The sequence below is a fragment of the Megalops cyprinoides genome, chromosome 3 (assembly GCF_013368585.1).
Source record: "Megalops cyprinoides isolate fMegCyp1 chromosome 3, fMegCyp1.pri, whole genome shotgun sequence".
Classification (NCBI taxonomy): domain Eukaryota; kingdom Metazoa; phylum Chordata; class Actinopteri; order Elopiformes; family Megalopidae; genus Megalops; species Megalops cyprinoides.
In genome coordinates this window covers 2,660,294-2,677,633 of record NC_050585.1, presented here as the reverse complement: position 1 = coordinate 2,677,633, position 17,340 = coordinate 2,660,294, and the positions used below count along the sequence as shown (strand labels likewise).

The window sequence follows — 17,340 nt, the reverse complement described above, 5'->3', positions numbered from 1 at the left end:
ATCTGCACTGGGGAGGAGTCCTCAAGGACAATCTTAAAAAAAGAAGAAAAGAAAGGTGTTGTCATGTTACAATCATATAGCCAACACTAACACACATCAGCTTAAATATTTTATAGAAAAAGAGAAATGAGAAAGCTGATCAGATTGTTTTGAGTAATCGTGGTAGTAGGCTTAACCTTATCAAGTTATCAATGTCATCCCAAAAAGAGAACAATAATAGTCTATTTCTGTTCTGTTTTTGTACAATGGTAGTATGTTAAAATGGCCTGAAATCCTTTGTCAGATGACGTGATCCCCATTTAATGGTGACCAGTCTGGAGGCTAGGTGGCCTGGGTCGATGCATGATTCATGCATTTTTCGGGAATACACTCTTGGTCAGAGATTTGAACAAGGTAAGACAACCACCACTCTGTATTTCACACATCATGCTGTATTGTGACAATTTCTGTCTATTGTTCAAAGGGAGTTTTGATGGCCTGCTGCTTGGGGACAGAGGTTACTCTGGTGTCTGTGTTACCTGATGACCCCCTATTCTGACCCACAAACAAGGGAACAAATAAAGTATAATGTGGCTCACAGTAACACAAGGGTCAGGATAGAGATGACATTTGGGGTCATCAAAGCACGCTTTGCTTGCCTGCAAGGCTTACAGGTGCGTCTGGAGCGGGCATTTGAGATGGTGGCAGCATGTGTGGTGCTCCATAACATTGCCACCATTAGAAAAGAAAGAGCACCATGCCAGCTGCCGATGCCACCAGATGTAGTGGACCCAGTGACGTTGGATCACCCAACAGGAAGAGCCGTTAGAGAGGCCATCACAAATTTTTCCACCAATAAAAAAAGACATGAAAATATTCTTTTTTTGATTCATGTATTTATTTATTGGCATTCTCTGCCACCAGTGTCAGAACTGACTGCCCCCTCAACCCCCTCCATTATGGGCCTTCCTCTATTGGTTGCAATTGCCAACTCCTCTGCTTGTGAAAATGTAGCAGGAGATGGCCCTCCTCCAGTTTTCAGTGTCTCTGCCTTTTTTCTGTTTGCTGTGAACACATGCATAGGCAAGTGTAGACTACACACCACATCTGTACTTAGTATTAATGATGAGAATTATTAATGAATACCACTTGATAGAATATTTTTATATTTCATCCTGACTTGTTGCCAGGTGTGCTTTCCACTGGGGTTGCAGCTGAAATGATTGTTAGAATGAAGTTATTCTTAACACAATAGCGTTACATTCATAGAGGTAGCCCTACAGCCTAGGTGCTTTAGGGAGTAGCTCTTAATTCATTAACAGTGAGTAACGGGTCAATTTCAGAAATGTAGCCCATGTGTAGGCTATAATTAAATTATCCGAATTGTTTTCACATGTTTAGATGAAGCAAAATAAAATAGAAAATTTATAAATAGATAAAATAAAAAGATAAAAGATATAAATAGATAAAACAGACTATTTTACGTGTCCTTACATCTCAATCATATTACAAATAAAAGAAGAGTCCGTAAGACAAAATAGAGAACATACGACAACATTGTTCTTACAAATTTACTCAGTCGGCAATGCACTGCCAACAAGCCTCCCTGGCTTTGTTGGCCGCCACGGTGTTAGACTTAGATTTAATCACCATCGTAGTACCGTTCAACACCAGTTTAGGCAATCAGAGTTTGTCAACCCTGACTTTCCTTGATGTAACCCCGAATTAAATCTGAGTAGGTTAAACTCCCTTCGTAGTACAGCCCTCAGAACTGAACAACTTCGGAGAAGTTTGTTACTCAATAACTGGCTAATGGTTTTATTTTAAAATTTGTACTTTTCAGGATAACAAATGAAAAATACCTCTTTATTTTTCAGTGCCTTTATTCTCTTTCATAGTATTTATACAATTGTCCAGAATTTACAAACCAAATCAAGGGAAAACAAACAATATATAGCTGCTCTGCAGCTTGCACAATGAGGCTTGTTTGCATGCTTTTCCCATGGGCAGTAAAACACTGATCACCCATAATTTTACAAAACTTGGAATAGTATGGAAAAGAGTCTTTTATGCAGTCAAAAGAGAAGGAATTCAGCTCTGCTGGGTATAGATGAGAAGCATTTTTCAGCTCTATCATGGGGTCCTGGTGGTTTTGTTTATGCTCTACAACAACAAAGTAAAGGATAATGTATGCTGAAATTTAGTGAATTCTCCCTGGTTCAGAACTACCATGATTAAGGATTCATCAATCATATTATTATACTGACAAAACAGCAGTTTTAAAAGACACACTCGATTTCTGTGTGGCAAGGTTGAATCAAGATGAATCAAGGCAAATGTTACATGCTCTGCCTCAACCCCTAAAAGAGCAAAAGTGTTTGGCTGTAAGGGTGCATATGTTCTCTCCACAGCCCCAGCACGCCTGCACGGTGTGAGGCAACAGCATCTTCTTCTTGCACACCTGACACGCTGCCCCAGCAGTCTGGCCGGTCGACCCAGCATTCGCCTGCTGCTGCTGTTTCTGGGCGATCAGTCCCTGCAGTTCTGCCAAGATGTTGGTGTTGGGCGCCAGGGCAATGTCGACCACCTCCACTCGCTTGGGGTCCCACACACAGTCCTCCTCCAAGCCGCTGGGAACGGCTCTCATGCCGCAATTGGGGGGCACCCAGGCGGTGTCATACCCCTGGCTGTGCCAGCTCTTCTGCAGCGGGTGGTTGTCAGTGTCGATGCGTTTGACTTTTCCCACGTCCACGCGCAGCTTCAGCACAACACGGTCAGTGACAGGGGAGTTCAGCGGGTAGCGCTCTGCTTTCTTTTGGTTGCGGCTTACATACACACCCGGACCCAACATGCCGTCGGCTGACTGGCGGAATCCATCCCGTATGATGTTGCGGGCTACCTGCACCTTAGTGCCATGGTACATGGTGTAGAGTCTACCCGATTTTGGCTCTTGCTCTGCCTGAAGGTGCTGGTCGTCGTCATACATCACCTCCCAACCATAAAACTTGACCGACATTTCTGCTGCCCTTTAAATCGTCTGTTTTGATGCCGTCTTTTGTTCAAGTCTGTTGGTTAATGGATTTACAAAACATTGGGGAAGGGGGAAATAAGGGACAGCTCGATTAGCAACAATTTCACATGTTGGAACTGGAAACAGGGAACTTTGGGATGGAGCTGATCAGGTGACACAATGTAGAAACGAGTCTCACAGATGTGACATAACCACCAATGACACACAAAGTTACTACAGAACCGTGAATTTACTAATTTAGCAGGTTAGTAATTTTAAAAGTGTTCATAAATTAACGTTTGGAAGTCTTAAATGTGGCGATGTAATTTAAGGTAAAAGTTCATGATAATATTAATATATCGGCTCCGCTGCGATATCATCAGTTTTATTACTGTCGCATTTAAGCCATTCTTGTCATGGGTAGCTATATTCTTCGGGCAAAACGATAATAAAAAAAAAAATAAAATATCGTAAATACGACTGTGGCTGCTTACATGTTTCAATACTATTCAGAAAGTAATCCAACGGAAAACGACATTGAAGAGCGCTGTGATACACAATATTCATATTTTCTCTCTATGTCTAGATAAGAGCTTCAGCCAAGTGACAAAACGTTTATTTGTTGACAAAACTACAACTTTTATCTCATGCATCGTTTTCAGCTTATTTTTTTTAACCACGAAAACAATTAATCCAAATTGTCCTCTTTTGTCGATTTAGGTTGCCAAAATCTTTTAAAAACCAAACAAACAATCGTACCTTATTTCATTTAAGCTGTGTCACTGGTGACGGTTCGAGCTTCCGCGAGAAAAACTTTCGGTTTCTCTTCTTTAAAAGGCATACAAGCCCTTTACAAACAAGGAAAAGGGACTGCGCACAGAGTATCAGAGGGGCAGGGGATCATATGTGGTGTCTTGTGTGTTTTAACCAGGGTAATTATAGTTCTGAAATTTTCTTTAGTTTTTATTTCTAGTTTTATATCTAGTTTTTTATTTTGGTTTTAAATTTCAGTTTGGTTTCAGATAGTTTTAAGGTTTGATTTACAGTTTTAATTTTGTTTTTATTTTCTGAAAATGACTATTTTAGTTTCTATTTCGTTTCAGTTTTAGTTTTCCATATTCTGGTAGGTATTTATCAAGGGTAGGATATAAGACGTTCAAAATGCATGTTGTCTTATAAGGCCTACAAATCATCAAAACCATACACTGTCAGTAATATTTATTTAGGCCACAAAATTACATTCTTTTGCACAGTATAAAACATAAACACAAGTAGCCTATACCTCTGTCAGTTCAAACTCTAAAGTTGTCCTGTTAAAATAAATCTCACTGAGTGTGCTATGTGTGAATGAACCTCTGTAACACATTCAAACCATTTCAAATATTGCTTGTTCCATATGACAACAAATGTAGTAAAAAAGGTTCATGGAACAGTGACTAACTTGAAAAAATAAACTGAAAGCAACAGCAGTCCACTAAATCTAGTGATGTCTCTGGTTATGTCACTGAGAGGCAAACAATTTGCAATTATTGGCACACAACATTTCTTCATCCAGAAAGCAATTGCTTCAAATAAAAGCCAGTGAGTGAGTGATTGAATTAATATATTTATGTGTTGAGTGAGTGAGTGAGTGAGTCAATGTGTATGTGTGTTGTGTGAGTGTATTTATGTGTATTTCATGTGAGTGAGTGAATGAATTAATGTATTTATGTGTCCTGTGAGTGAGTGAATGTATTTATGTGTGTCATGTAGGGGTGCAATGAATAATCGACGTAGTTAACTAAAATCGATGACCAAATTAGTTGCCAACGAATTTAATTGTCGATTAGTTGGTGACATCATTGCGCGTGTTTTTTCCTGCTGACTCGGAATGCTCAGACACGTAGACTAAAAAGCACGTTGCTTTACTGGAGTGAACAATAGAGATGGCAACACCTTCACGACCAAAGACCTCAAAAGTGTGGCAGCATTTCACTCTTAACTCTTTCACACGTAACTAGTTTTTTATGCTATGTAGCGCGTGCATTACATTCATTATGTTTTCATTAGCGTTATTAAGCTTCTCATGGTTTTCAGTTAGCATTTGCTATATTTTTAATGTTAAATTGCTGTTTCCTCAAAGCTAAAATTAGCTAGAATTTTTCCAATCTAGTTCTCTAATCCCACGGGTTTTAGCATACGCGCTAAATGGCTAAAACCCACCGGTGTGACCGCACAGGCAAAAGGGTTAATTAACTCCTTGGTTGTGCCTTGGTTGTGAATTGCAACATTTGCAGACCTGACCTTGCCTGACATGGGAGCACATCAGTTATGCTGGAGCATCTGAAGAGGTGGCACGTTGGCTCTCTGGATGACTAAGACTCGTCTCGTTAAGTTAGCTAGCTAGCTAGCATAGCTAATGTTAATGTTCAAAGCCATGTTACTTCACGTTGTGAGCTGTAACGTTTTCTGTTTTGAAATACGTTTTCTCTTAATCAATAAATTATTAATGATGTTGAACATACAGTGTGTAGAAATAATAACCTATTATTCACAACGATTTTGTTCACGACAATTTATGACACAGGCGAACGCGAACTTCACAGGCTGTAAACAGCCATTAACTGCGGGGAATAAGTGAGATCTTCGGGCGTTCACGGGGCTGAAAATCCGGTTTTTCATGCAGTGTTGACCAATAAATTATTAATGACGTTGAACATACAGTGTAGCAAATGATAACCTATTATTCACAACTATCCTGTTCACATTCCAAATGTGCCCTAACTTTACAGTGTTAAACTAGAGCCCGTCTGTATTTAGAAATTCCCTGCTTAAACGCTGCATCATCATGGTGACGTTTATGGCTGGAGATAGTGGTGCTGACGAGTGCACAAATTGAGAGAACACGAGAGATTTTGATACTTTCTAAAAATCGCGAACGATTTCTACAACTCGTGTCTATGCGTGTGTGCCCAATGTGGGTTGCATTCGAATTAATTCGAATGAGTTATGGGTTTGTTGGATCTCCTAATGCTACGATGGATGGCTTTCTTCAAAGGAAGCAGACATGTACTCCCCAGCGAGCAACTGCCCTCACTGAATTAGTCCTAGTAACCATTCATTTAAAGATATATTTTTGAATAAAGTTCTCATCTTTATTATCTTTATTGTTAGTTAGCATATGCCTAAACCAACCTCAAGCTAAATTTAAAAGCCGATAGATAAATAAGAGCCATTGAGTAATTGTGCAATTCATAATCTGAATAGTCGATTATTAGTTTCAATAATCAACAGATTACTCGACTATCAAAATAGTCGGTAGTTGCAGCCCTAGTGTCATGTGAGAGAGTTAGTAAGTGAATGTATTTATGTGTGTTGTGTGGGTGAGTAAATGTATGTGTGTCATGCGTGTGAGTGAGTGAGTGACTGAGAGAGAATGTATTTATGCGTGTTGGGTGAGTGAGGGGGAGAGAAGGCCATGCATCTTCAATCAAGTAACAACTTCTTGTTGATCTTGAGAAAAACAGATTGCTTGAGAGAGGTGGTGGTCCTGTGTCTTATACCAGATGACAGTAGTCCACACAGAGAGAAAATGCATTCGACAAAAGCTTGAGAGGCTGGGGCACTGACTAGATCTAAAGCCACTGGAGCAAGTTTAGGATAGATAGCTTCCCTAGTTCTCCAGAACTCCAGTGGTGTCTCGTGGAACACACCCTGCTGGACCTCAGTCATGTACTTCTTCATCTCTTTTGACCCGTGAAACAACAGCATGCTGATGATCAGTAGCTAAACTATACTGTCCAGCCAGGGTCTGCACAAAGTACTCAGCTGCTTTCCTCAACGGCTTCATGTCTGGCGAAAGAAGAACCAGTGACACACCTGGATCCATCAGACAGGCTCCTGCTGGAGTGGCATCAAACTGGGTGGAGTCAGGATTGAGGATTTGAGGATTCTAGCAAACTGATCTCATAAAGACCTTAGCGGCACTTGAGTGATTTGCTTCCATATTATAGCTGACTGTAAGTGTGCCTCAAGATTGAGAAGGTAAGGTAGGTAGCGAAGGGCGAGAGCAGTCACCTCACCCGGCCTTGAACCCAGGTCTACAGGGTACCAACCAACTTTGATCGCGATGCCAAAGAGCCAGGCTCGCTGGTATGGCAGTCAGAGCGCATACTCAACCGTAGTGACGGCACTCCGTCACACTGCCCTCCCCTTCGGGAAGCGCGCCCATGCACTTCACACACCATGGCGTCCCTCACACATTCTCTTGCCGTACTTCTCCCATCCCAGGCTGCCCCACTCACTAGTGCTTCACCCATCTCTGGGGTCCCTCACACACCGGGGTCAACTGAACCTGGGGGTCCCTCATACGGCTCACACACCGGGCACGCCTCCGATGGCCTCGTGGCAAGCCATCCCACTTCTAATACCATTTGTAGCGAAGGGCGAGAGCAGTCACCCGGGTCTACGGGGTACCAACCATGTGACTGTGACCGTGACGCCAAAGAGCCAGGCCCCGTAGACCTGGGTTCAAGGCCGGGTGGGGTGACTGCTCTCGCCCTTCGCTACAATGGGATAACGACTGACTGTCATTCTGAAGCTGGTCAGTGTGAATGGCAAAGGGTTCAAACAGCTTAACAAGATTCTCAAGTTGTGTCCAGTCACTTGTCAGAAGAGCGTCCATACCCAAATCCTCCAGCACTTGATTTAGATGAGCTTTGGTCTCAGGCAGTCATTTGACCATATCCAATGTGCTATTCCAGCGTGTACTGAGGTCCCGGATAAGAGTTTTGCCACACCTATTGATCATTTCTTCATTTGCTATAGATGACTTCCGTACAGCATGGGCCAGCTTTCTTGCCTTTATTATCACTGACTGAACACCTGGGTGCTTCATTGGATCTTGTAGTGTGAGTTGAAGGGTGTGGGCCAGGCAGGGCATTCTTTGGAACTTGTGGCTCTCCCCATTCTCTAGCAGGTCATCATGTTCTATCCATTGAGATGTAGTGAAAAGAAATAAAAATAAAACAGATTAATTATTTAAGTGTAAATTGTAATTCAGATTTCGTGTAATGACCACACAGCCACAACTGGTGGAATTTGCTTTCAGTACATCATGAGAGTCAGCTCAATTTCCAACTATGACACAACAGACCAACACATGACACTCATCATTAGTACACATAACATATAAACATATGTGAATTGGAAAAACAGGGCCACACCAACAGGACAGTGTGTTTGAATGCAGATTATCAGGAAAGCATAATTATAGGGAGTTTCATGTCTGTACAGCAGTACAGAAAAAGCTGTTTTTTAAGCAAGATGTTTGAGTTGGCAGTGATCTGTAACGTCCACATACACAGCTTGTCCAGATCATTTGGATTATGAATTAGTTTTTGTGTTACTTTGATGCTTCAGGTATCCTAGATGTTAATATTTTGGAAGTTATAAGAAGATTATAGTCAAGCCATTTAGGTATGTTTCAAATATTTTCATAATTTCTTACAGTATATACTGATTTAAACATGATACAACTTTAAAAATTACAAAGGGTATTTGATGATTCAAAACAGGGCTTTGGTGGTGGCCCACCCATGTGGGCCAGTAGGCGTTTGCGTGACTGAATGCTCTCAAACTGGGTCTACTACAACATTTAAGACCAAGGATGGCTATCTAAAAAAATTAATAGGTTGATACAGTAGAACTGACCAAAAAGTACATTAATAGGCCTATAATGAATATAAAATTTGGATTAGGGTTTATTTAATCTTATGAGGCATCACACAGTGATGTTTTTTATAGTCCATGTCATTATCCGTTATCCATGCACACTGAGTGAGCTGGTTGATGGCAAAGAGCAACTATTTACTGACCACAAATCCGCTGAAACTTTTTTCATGTCTTCCATGAATTCCTCCATGAATTCCCCAGCATAAGTTCCTTTCGAAGCTACTGGCTAGTCTAAACCGTCACAAAGTTTATGAAGACTTCCCACTATGAACCATAATGACAGTCTTTTGAGATATAGTTGGTGATTTTTTTAAATTAACTGGTTGAATTACTTCTTTCTTTGTTATTTTGGCTGCTACTGTTGGGATGTTTACATCCAGCAGATTCACTGGTATGGTTTGCTGTAACTAAGTTTTTTTTTATATATACAGCTGCCATGAAGCGTAAGTCTAGTGTCGTAAAAAGTTGTACTGACTGTACTATGAGGAATTATTTATTTATTCTTTTTTTTTCTTTCCGTCTTGTTGAGGCAAATTATACTTTTCTCCATCGGCTAACAATTTCCTTTTTTTTTTGTATGTAGCTATATGCAGCAGCCTCTATAACTATATTACTTTATAAATTTCTATTGAAGAAACTAGCCTTTTGCTTATGGATCACTAATCTAGTTTTTCAGCTACATTTATTTTCTTCATTAAAACAGACAAAGCTCAGAGTGGACGTGGTTTTGGCTTACTCACAAGAATCCTTGGGCATATGGTTCAAGGGTCAATGGCTGATCTTGGGTACTTTTCTGATTTTTTTTTTCTTTTTTTTGTGTATGTGTTTGCTGTGTGTTTATCTGTTTGTCCTGTCTGCGTGTTTAGCTGTAAATGATTGTGTATTTGATATTCCTTTGCCCTACAACTTATTTTTCTGGATCTGCTTTGCTTTAGTATGTTTGGTCAGTGATAGTATCTTTATAAACTTTAAATGTCAAACTGGATGGTGTTAAAGGACTAAAAATAATTCACTTGAATATTAGAAGCCTTCTACCAAAAATTGATTTATTTCAAGCATGGGTTGTAGAATGGTGGTGACTGGTTGGACTGTATATGATGTGGCAAGTTTGTGATGGGTATCTTCTTGGGGTGTCGGTCAGAACACACAGTAGTCCATCAAATGCAATCCAGTGATTTAATTTGGTTGTTTAACAGCACAGCAAGGCACAGCCGGGTACAGATTGCCTTTGATTGTATGTATCAGTGTGGTCTGAAATAAAGGTAAATAACAAAAACCCACATTTACCTTAATATGGCATATTGTGAAGCTACATACAATGATTCAACTTATTTACACTAATAATAATTACATGAACCTTGCTGTGTTAAAACAGATAACTTGCATAGCCATTACGCCACTTAAATGAACAAATCTAATCCAACAATGCCCTCTAGTGGCTATACGGGTTAACAACAAAGTGAGTACGAGGCTCCAGGGAATTTACCGCAAATACGGCTATCAGGCTAGTTACAACTCACGAACCCCAACGAACATCATACACACACAATAACTACCTCAAATGTAACATAATAGTGTAGCTACCTTTACATCTGTATGCTAACAAATAGGGGATTAACAACAGGTGATGTAAACGAACTTGACTGCCGCAGTTATAAATTCTTAATCAGTGCGCCGGCACTAAACTCTATTTGCTATAAGCAAATACTGGACGAACATGTTTCACTTCAATGTTCGAGAGAACACCTATGAACCATAACAATACTGAGATATATCTTCGAAAGGGGCGAACTAACAAGGAATAGCGTGATTAACAAAGTATAACTCACATTCAGGGTAATGACGCACACGTAACACACAGGACTTCTCTGAGGTACTTAGCTACAGCATCCAATCTCAGAATCTTACGGGAAGTTCTGCACGACGCATGCGCAGAGGTGCGGCCTTTCCAACATGGGTTGAACAGTACAAACCTCATGTTATTACTCCATCAGAAACTTGGCTTACTAATAGAATATCTAACAATGAAATTAAACAGAGCTGACAGAGGCACTAGGGGTTGTGGCGTAGCCACATATGTATCCTTTAATCTGGTCTCTGAGTTAATTATCCCTGATGTTGAGCCTTTACATTTTGAGTGTATTTTTGTAAAGGTAACTCTGCATGAAAATAAGTACATAACTATTGGAAACATTTATAGACCTCCCTCTGCACCTGCTGAATCCTTTAACCATATGATTTCTACTATAAATTCTATTACTTGTAGAAATGAAATTATTTAATTAGGTGACTTCAATAAGAATTGGATTGACAAATCCTCTAGTAAAGAAAAAAACATTATTGGAAGTCTGAACCTAACACAGCTAATTAGTGAACCCACTCGTGTTACACCCACAAGTCAGTCTCTACTTGACTGGATACTGGTCTCACACCCAAATAGATTTATAGAAACAGGGGTTATGTTTGACTATCTTAGTGATCATGCAATTGTGCACTGTGTCTGGAAAATTAAACAACCCAAATTGCCACCCAGATTAATCAGAATCAGGCACTATATGAAAATGAATATAGATAGATTATTAATGACCTAATTTCAATTAATTGGGACAGATAGCAACTAATACCAAATGTTCAAGATGCTTGGGACTTTTTATATTCTGAATTCACTGAAGGTCACAACTCTAGGTCCACTTCTTTTTTCCATTTTTATTAATGATTTTGGAACTCGCCAAAACAATAAATGCAAATCTAAAGCTTATTTATGTGCTATTGCCTGTCTTGATGGTTCGCCACTGCAAAGAGTTGAACACATCAAATACCTGGGCCTATGGCTTGACTCTGAACTCTCATTTAAATGCCATATTAATTATATTGTGAAGAAAATTAATCTTGGTATCGGTGTTCTTTATCGCTCCAGAAACTGCTTTTCATTTACTGAATGAGAAGCTTGCATTACAACTCATCTTACCAATATTGGATTATGCTAATGTTGTTTATCAAACTGCATCTAAAACAAATCTTCTTCCACTCAATACTGTTTATAATAGACTATGCAAATTTATTCTTGGCTGTCCTTTCACAACTCATCATTGTACAATGTATGAAACTCTTAACTTTCCCTCTATCATCATAAGAAGACAGCGTCATTGGCTCCAATTTATTTTCAAATGTATACATTTCAATTATCCTCAATATTTAAAACAGTTTATGGTATGTTTTTCCTCTGATTATCAACTGAGACACTGTATACAGCCCTTTTTTCTGTACCTGTAGTCTCTAAGTCAATAGCCAAGAAAGCCTTTATGTTTAAAGCTCCCTCTGATTGGAATAATCTACCCGTTAATATTAGGTCTATATCACCTTTCAACTTGTTCAAAAATGCCCTGTCGTCTTATTATAGGATCAGTTGTACATGTCCATTTTAACACCTCTATAATCTTTAATTATAATTATGTTTTATAACTTTATTACTTAATGCTATCACTATCACTAATACCGGTCTATGATCTATACATGAATGATCCATTTTTATGCCCTGTCTGGAATATGATCCCCTGATTTTGTATGTCTCACCTGATATTTATTGTTTTTTGTTTGTTTGTTTTTTCTTCTGTTACATTTGGTATTGCCTAATTATCTTGTTATTTTGTTTTGTTGAGTGTTTTGTGTAATTGTGTCTATACTGTATTGTTGTCGTTTAGGACCCCCTCGAAAACGAGATGGTACATTTCAAGGGGTTACTCCTAATACATTTACTATTAAAACTGAGAAAACAGCATTTAAAGATTACGTTGCATTCTGTTGTAATTCCATTCAGTTTGTCTTTGAGCAGGTTCTGCTCTTCCGTGTCACTGTCTGAGAACTATAGGTAGTGTATTCAGACATCCTTATCCCTCTGTAAAGTAGACGTGATGCTTCTTTTCAATTTCCACAACCTTCCCGCAGTAGGTGTGTAGGAACTGGCGGCTGTTATCATACCAAGCTAGCCATAATCATACATGTCACCCGGTAGCTAGCTATGCTCTTGTCTACACCATGGCTTTCTACACTTTAGCTGGCTAGCTAAGTTAGCAAGCGAATTAGAAGTATCCACTAATATTCGTATTTACACTAAACCAGTTTGTCATCTTACAAAAAATCAAACTGATTATCAAGTTCAGTGAAATACAGCATCCAGTAATTCAGACGCATTTAGTTTTGTTTGTGCAAGCCAAGATTACATCAGGGACAGCCAATTAAATAAGATAGCTTTGCAGCAGGCCAGAGTCACGTTCAGTTTGCAAATAACCATTCACCCGTATAGCCTGCTTAATAGTTAAAATCTGATGTTTTGTGAATGCGTTTGGTAACCAGCTAGCGATCTATGTCGGAGCATTTAACCAAAATTTGGAACAAGTTACAATTATCAAGCAAGCCAGTCAGCTAACTTATGTTCGAGGAAGATAACTACCAAGCTAGGCTGATGAAGCCAAAAAATGTCGAAAATAAACAAAAATGTTTAACTCTATACATATTTTTCAATTTTTTTTTTCAAGAAAAATTAAAGATGAACTCCAACTGTTTCATAATATCTAAAGGGGTATTAAGACAGGGGCAAAAAGACAACGTCACTTATGTTCGTTCCATTATCCGTTACAATGAGAAATACTGTCTTCGTTTATTCCCCATTTATGAAATGTTAAGTCAATGCAGCGGGCAATGATTCATCCAAGTGAGGATGTTGCTAAAACGGTGCAGGTTTAGCAAGGCATGGTAAGTCTTGCCCCCCGGGGGATGGTAAAAACATACAGACACCCCAATGAATGACGCTGTCAGTCCTTTCTTGCTCCATCCATCTACACAGAGAGTTAGCTTCCTAGCTTCCCTGACAATCTCTTGTAGTTTCTTTGCTGCACTGTCCATCTTGGACTGTGATCAGGCTATTTACTCTCGCCATTCCTGGTGTTTAAAATCGGGGCTCTAAGACATTTCAAACTGTTTGAAGACAACGGATTCACATAGTCAAGTGGACATTCCGGTCTCAACAAACATGTGCACTAAATCTCACGTTTGTGATGCTCGGGTGTTGTCACTGACCAGCTATCACTCGGCTGGAAGCACTGTAACAAAGTTTGCTGTGTGTGCTTCAGTGGGCTCCCCGTACTAAAGTTTTGCCGCGTGTTCTCAGCCTCACGTTCTCTCGCCCTCTCCTGGAAAGCCTGGTTTGCCTCTTTGTGTGCACTCTTCAGGTGTAGGCTATTTTTAAATTCGTGGGATTCTTCCCCTTGAGAACAGCCCCACAAATTTTACCAGCACTGTTTACTACGAGACACTTGCTTTGTGCAAATACTGGGTCAGTATTCCCAGATGGGACTCTGACTTTTCCTGCCAACCTTTTCCGGCCAATGCAGGGTCAGGCTAGCGTGTGGGTTAGCTAGCTACTATACTTCAGTTGGCAGGTCTTTAAACTCCCGGCCGCAAAAGATATCGCCATCTGTTGGGCCCTCATCAAAATACAGGCATCTACAATTTCAGATGTGCCTACCTGCATGCATGGAAAAGACTAATGAAACTAATGAAATTATCTCCACAATTCTATTTTGTTTTAGTTAGTTTTGTTGTGGGCATTGTAATTTCAGTTTAGTTTTATTTTTTTTCTGCAAACTCTCGTTTTCATTTTTATTTCAGTTAACGAGAATGTTTTTTTATCATTCGTTTTCGTTTTCATTCTCGTTTTCGTTAACGATTATAACCCTGGTTTTAACCCAATAATAATCTTGCAATTTATTTTAATTTTAAAGACGCGCGACTCTGCTGACGATGACATCTAGTCCCGCGTCAAAACGTAACCCAAACTGCAACTAACTTGCCGTGTTCAAATAAACCCTATGGCAAATAGGGGTTAATGAGGGTTAGGCCTACATGTTTGCGGTTTGACTACTTTTAGAAAGTAGATCAGGATCGAAGCTATTATTGCCTTAAAAAAACCTATGGTCAAATTTTGCAAATCTGGTCTGGCAGTCAAGAAGGATACAACTTTGATTTGACCAAAAATATGTCTCATATTTTTCAATATTGGTCAATAAAGGAACTTTAATTCAACAGAGTCCTATAGATTGCAAGAGCTGTGTCTTCAGATGTTTCTTGAAGACAGAGAGGGACTCAGCAAAACAGATGAAGTGTGGAAGTTCATTCCACCATCGGGGGACAATGGTGGAGAAAGTCAGTGGCAGAGAGTAGCAGTCGGGAGGGAACATAGGCAGCAGTGAGTTCAGGTACTTGGGTGCAGTTTTGTTGGTCACCCTGTACGCGAGCATCAAGGCCTTGAACATGTCAGTTGTAACATGAGCCCTTTTTGTTTGGTTGAAAACCTGATGTGCAGCCATGTTCTGTATCAACTGCAGATGTTTAATAGTGTTTGCAGGTAGGCCAGCCAAGAAAGCATTGCAATAGTCCAGTCTTGAGATGACCAGTGCCTGGACAAGGAGCTGCGCAGCATACTCAGATAGGTGGGGCCTGATTTTCCTGATGTTGTACAGTGCAAATCTGCATGATCTGGTAGTTGCAGCAATGTGGTCAGTAAATTTAAGCTGGTCATCAATCACTACCCCCACATTTGCTTGCAGACCTGGACGCAGTCAGTGTTGTTGAGCTGAGCTGAACAGTGATGTCGTGTTGGATCGACGGGCTGGCTGGGATGACTAGGAGCTCAGTCTTGGATAAGCTGAGTTCAAGGTGGCACTCCTTCATCCAGGCTGAGATATTTGAAAGACAGGCAGAGATCCATGCTGAAACGGTGAGGTCATCAGGTTGGAACGAGAGATATAATTGCACAAACTTCTTTCTATTTGTTGTATTTTATACCTCTCTATTTATTTTATTCAATTTATTCTTTTGTTGTTTTTGATGTGTGCCGGACGGTGCAGTTGTGACACTCAAATTTCCTTTGGGATTAATAAAGTATTTCTTATTCTTATTCTTATTCTTATATCTACACGTAATTTAACTGCACATTGTGAAACAAATGGATAAAAGAATTACTGAAATGACTCTGATAACAGAACTGTCTTTTGGTGCAGGGGCATCAACATCATACTGGCCCATAGACATAATGTAGAGATTCTGATAACACGTTTTTGTCTAAATGTATATATACTTAATAATTAATTGAATTTTGCACAAGAAGTTGCAACCTGATTGATCGTGAGGAAAGGAGATTGAAAGCCCAAAGCATTTGCTTAATTTTAGGGATTCAAAGATTTGTTCTTGTAGCTAGCTAGTTTAATTCACCCTGTGGTTCATTATGATCAAATAAAAAATCATTCTTTCTTGGCCTTTTATTGAGTTTTGTCCTATTTCTTTTATTCCTGGTTTGTATTATTTTATTGTTTTTAATATCTTATTGTTTTTATTGTTTTATTGTATTCCTGGGACAGTAGGGAGTGGGGAGGAGTTTTATAAGACTTTATGTATGGTGTATCCCTGTATTATGTTGTGTGATCATTTTATTTAGTTTTTTCTTTCCGTAAAGCATTTTGTGTTACAGACCTGTATGAAAAGTCCTATATAAATAAATAAATAAATCTTAGATATCACAGGATTGAAATGAAAGAAATGTTAACTGTCATTTGTGGCCATAAACATACATTGATTTTATGATGCACTGAATTGAACTGTATCTATTTTTCATGACAGCTAATAAAGAGTTGATTATTACCCTGTGCTTCTTCCTTAAATATTCTGGGTATAGAGAGTTTAAACAAACAAAAAACTGATCTAAATGTTTCACATAGAGGAATGTATTTATTTGAACACTTTCCTAACAGTTTCCAAAGATAGTGTTGGTTGATATATGAATGTTCCATAAATGTATACAGCCATAAATGCAGAGCAATTCACCAAGATGTTAAAAACACCATTATACTGAAAAATCCACCAAAAATCAAAACACAGTGGAGTCACTGCCCATCTTCCAACATAGACTGAAGGCCCACCTCTTCAGTTCCACCTCAATACCCATTCCCTAACACTTGCTGCTTCTACTACTTAACACTTATTTTCCTTGTAGTATCACAATGTGTTATGGAATTGTTACCTAGTGACTGTGTGATAAATGGTAGTACATGTTCTTGACATAACCTTAGTTTTCTAGGCAGTCTAGTTTCAGGTTAGCACAAGTTAACTTGTAGTAGTGCTTGAATGGTGTTGTGCTCATGCTCACTGGTCTGGGAGTGTTGTTAGCCTGGTTTGACACTGTTGCTCATTTAACTTGGATGGATACACATCTGTTCTCTTACTCTGGAAGTCATCTGGGTAAGAGCATCTGCTAAATGAATGTAATGTAATATCTTAAGGAAGGACTAAAGAGGTACTTTCTTTGGCAGCTGATTTTAAAACAGCATGCCCACCTCTGATCGTTTAGTATATATAGCCTAAATTCTTTTGTTCTAATCCAGGAGAAACTACTGAATACGCAAAGCGCCTATATTTGTTAAACAGCTTACCTTGAATACCTTCAGAGGTGGAACGTCAACGTCATGAACACCCAAAGGCCCGCCTTTGTCAAATTTTCTACGTTCGATTGGCTAAATTATGCGCCACTCTTCGCACACCAGTGGTGTGTAGCTGTACAGTGTTCCGATGTGGAAACCAACGTGGGC

At 39.4% G+C, this 17,340-nt stretch overlaps 1 protein-coding gene across 1 annotated transcript; it reads right to left on the bottom strand.

Moving 5' to 3' along the window:
- Positions 1-1,861: 1,861 nt before the first annotated feature.
- On the bottom strand, positions 1,862-3,820 carry LOC118775441 (grass carp reovirus (GCRV)-induced gene 2p). The gene is made up of 2 exons (XM_036525363.1): positions 3,749-3,820; positions 1,862-3,044 (listed from the first exon to the last, which is right to left on the bottom strand). The coding sequence occupies exon 2, from the start codon at positions 2,993-2,995 to the stop codon at positions 2,333-2,335; it is 663 nt and encodes a 220-aa protein (XP_036381256.1). The 5' UTR covers positions 2,996-3,044; positions 3,749-3,820; the 3' UTR covers positions 1,862-2,332.
- Positions 3,821-17,340: the final 13,520 nt, after the last annotated feature.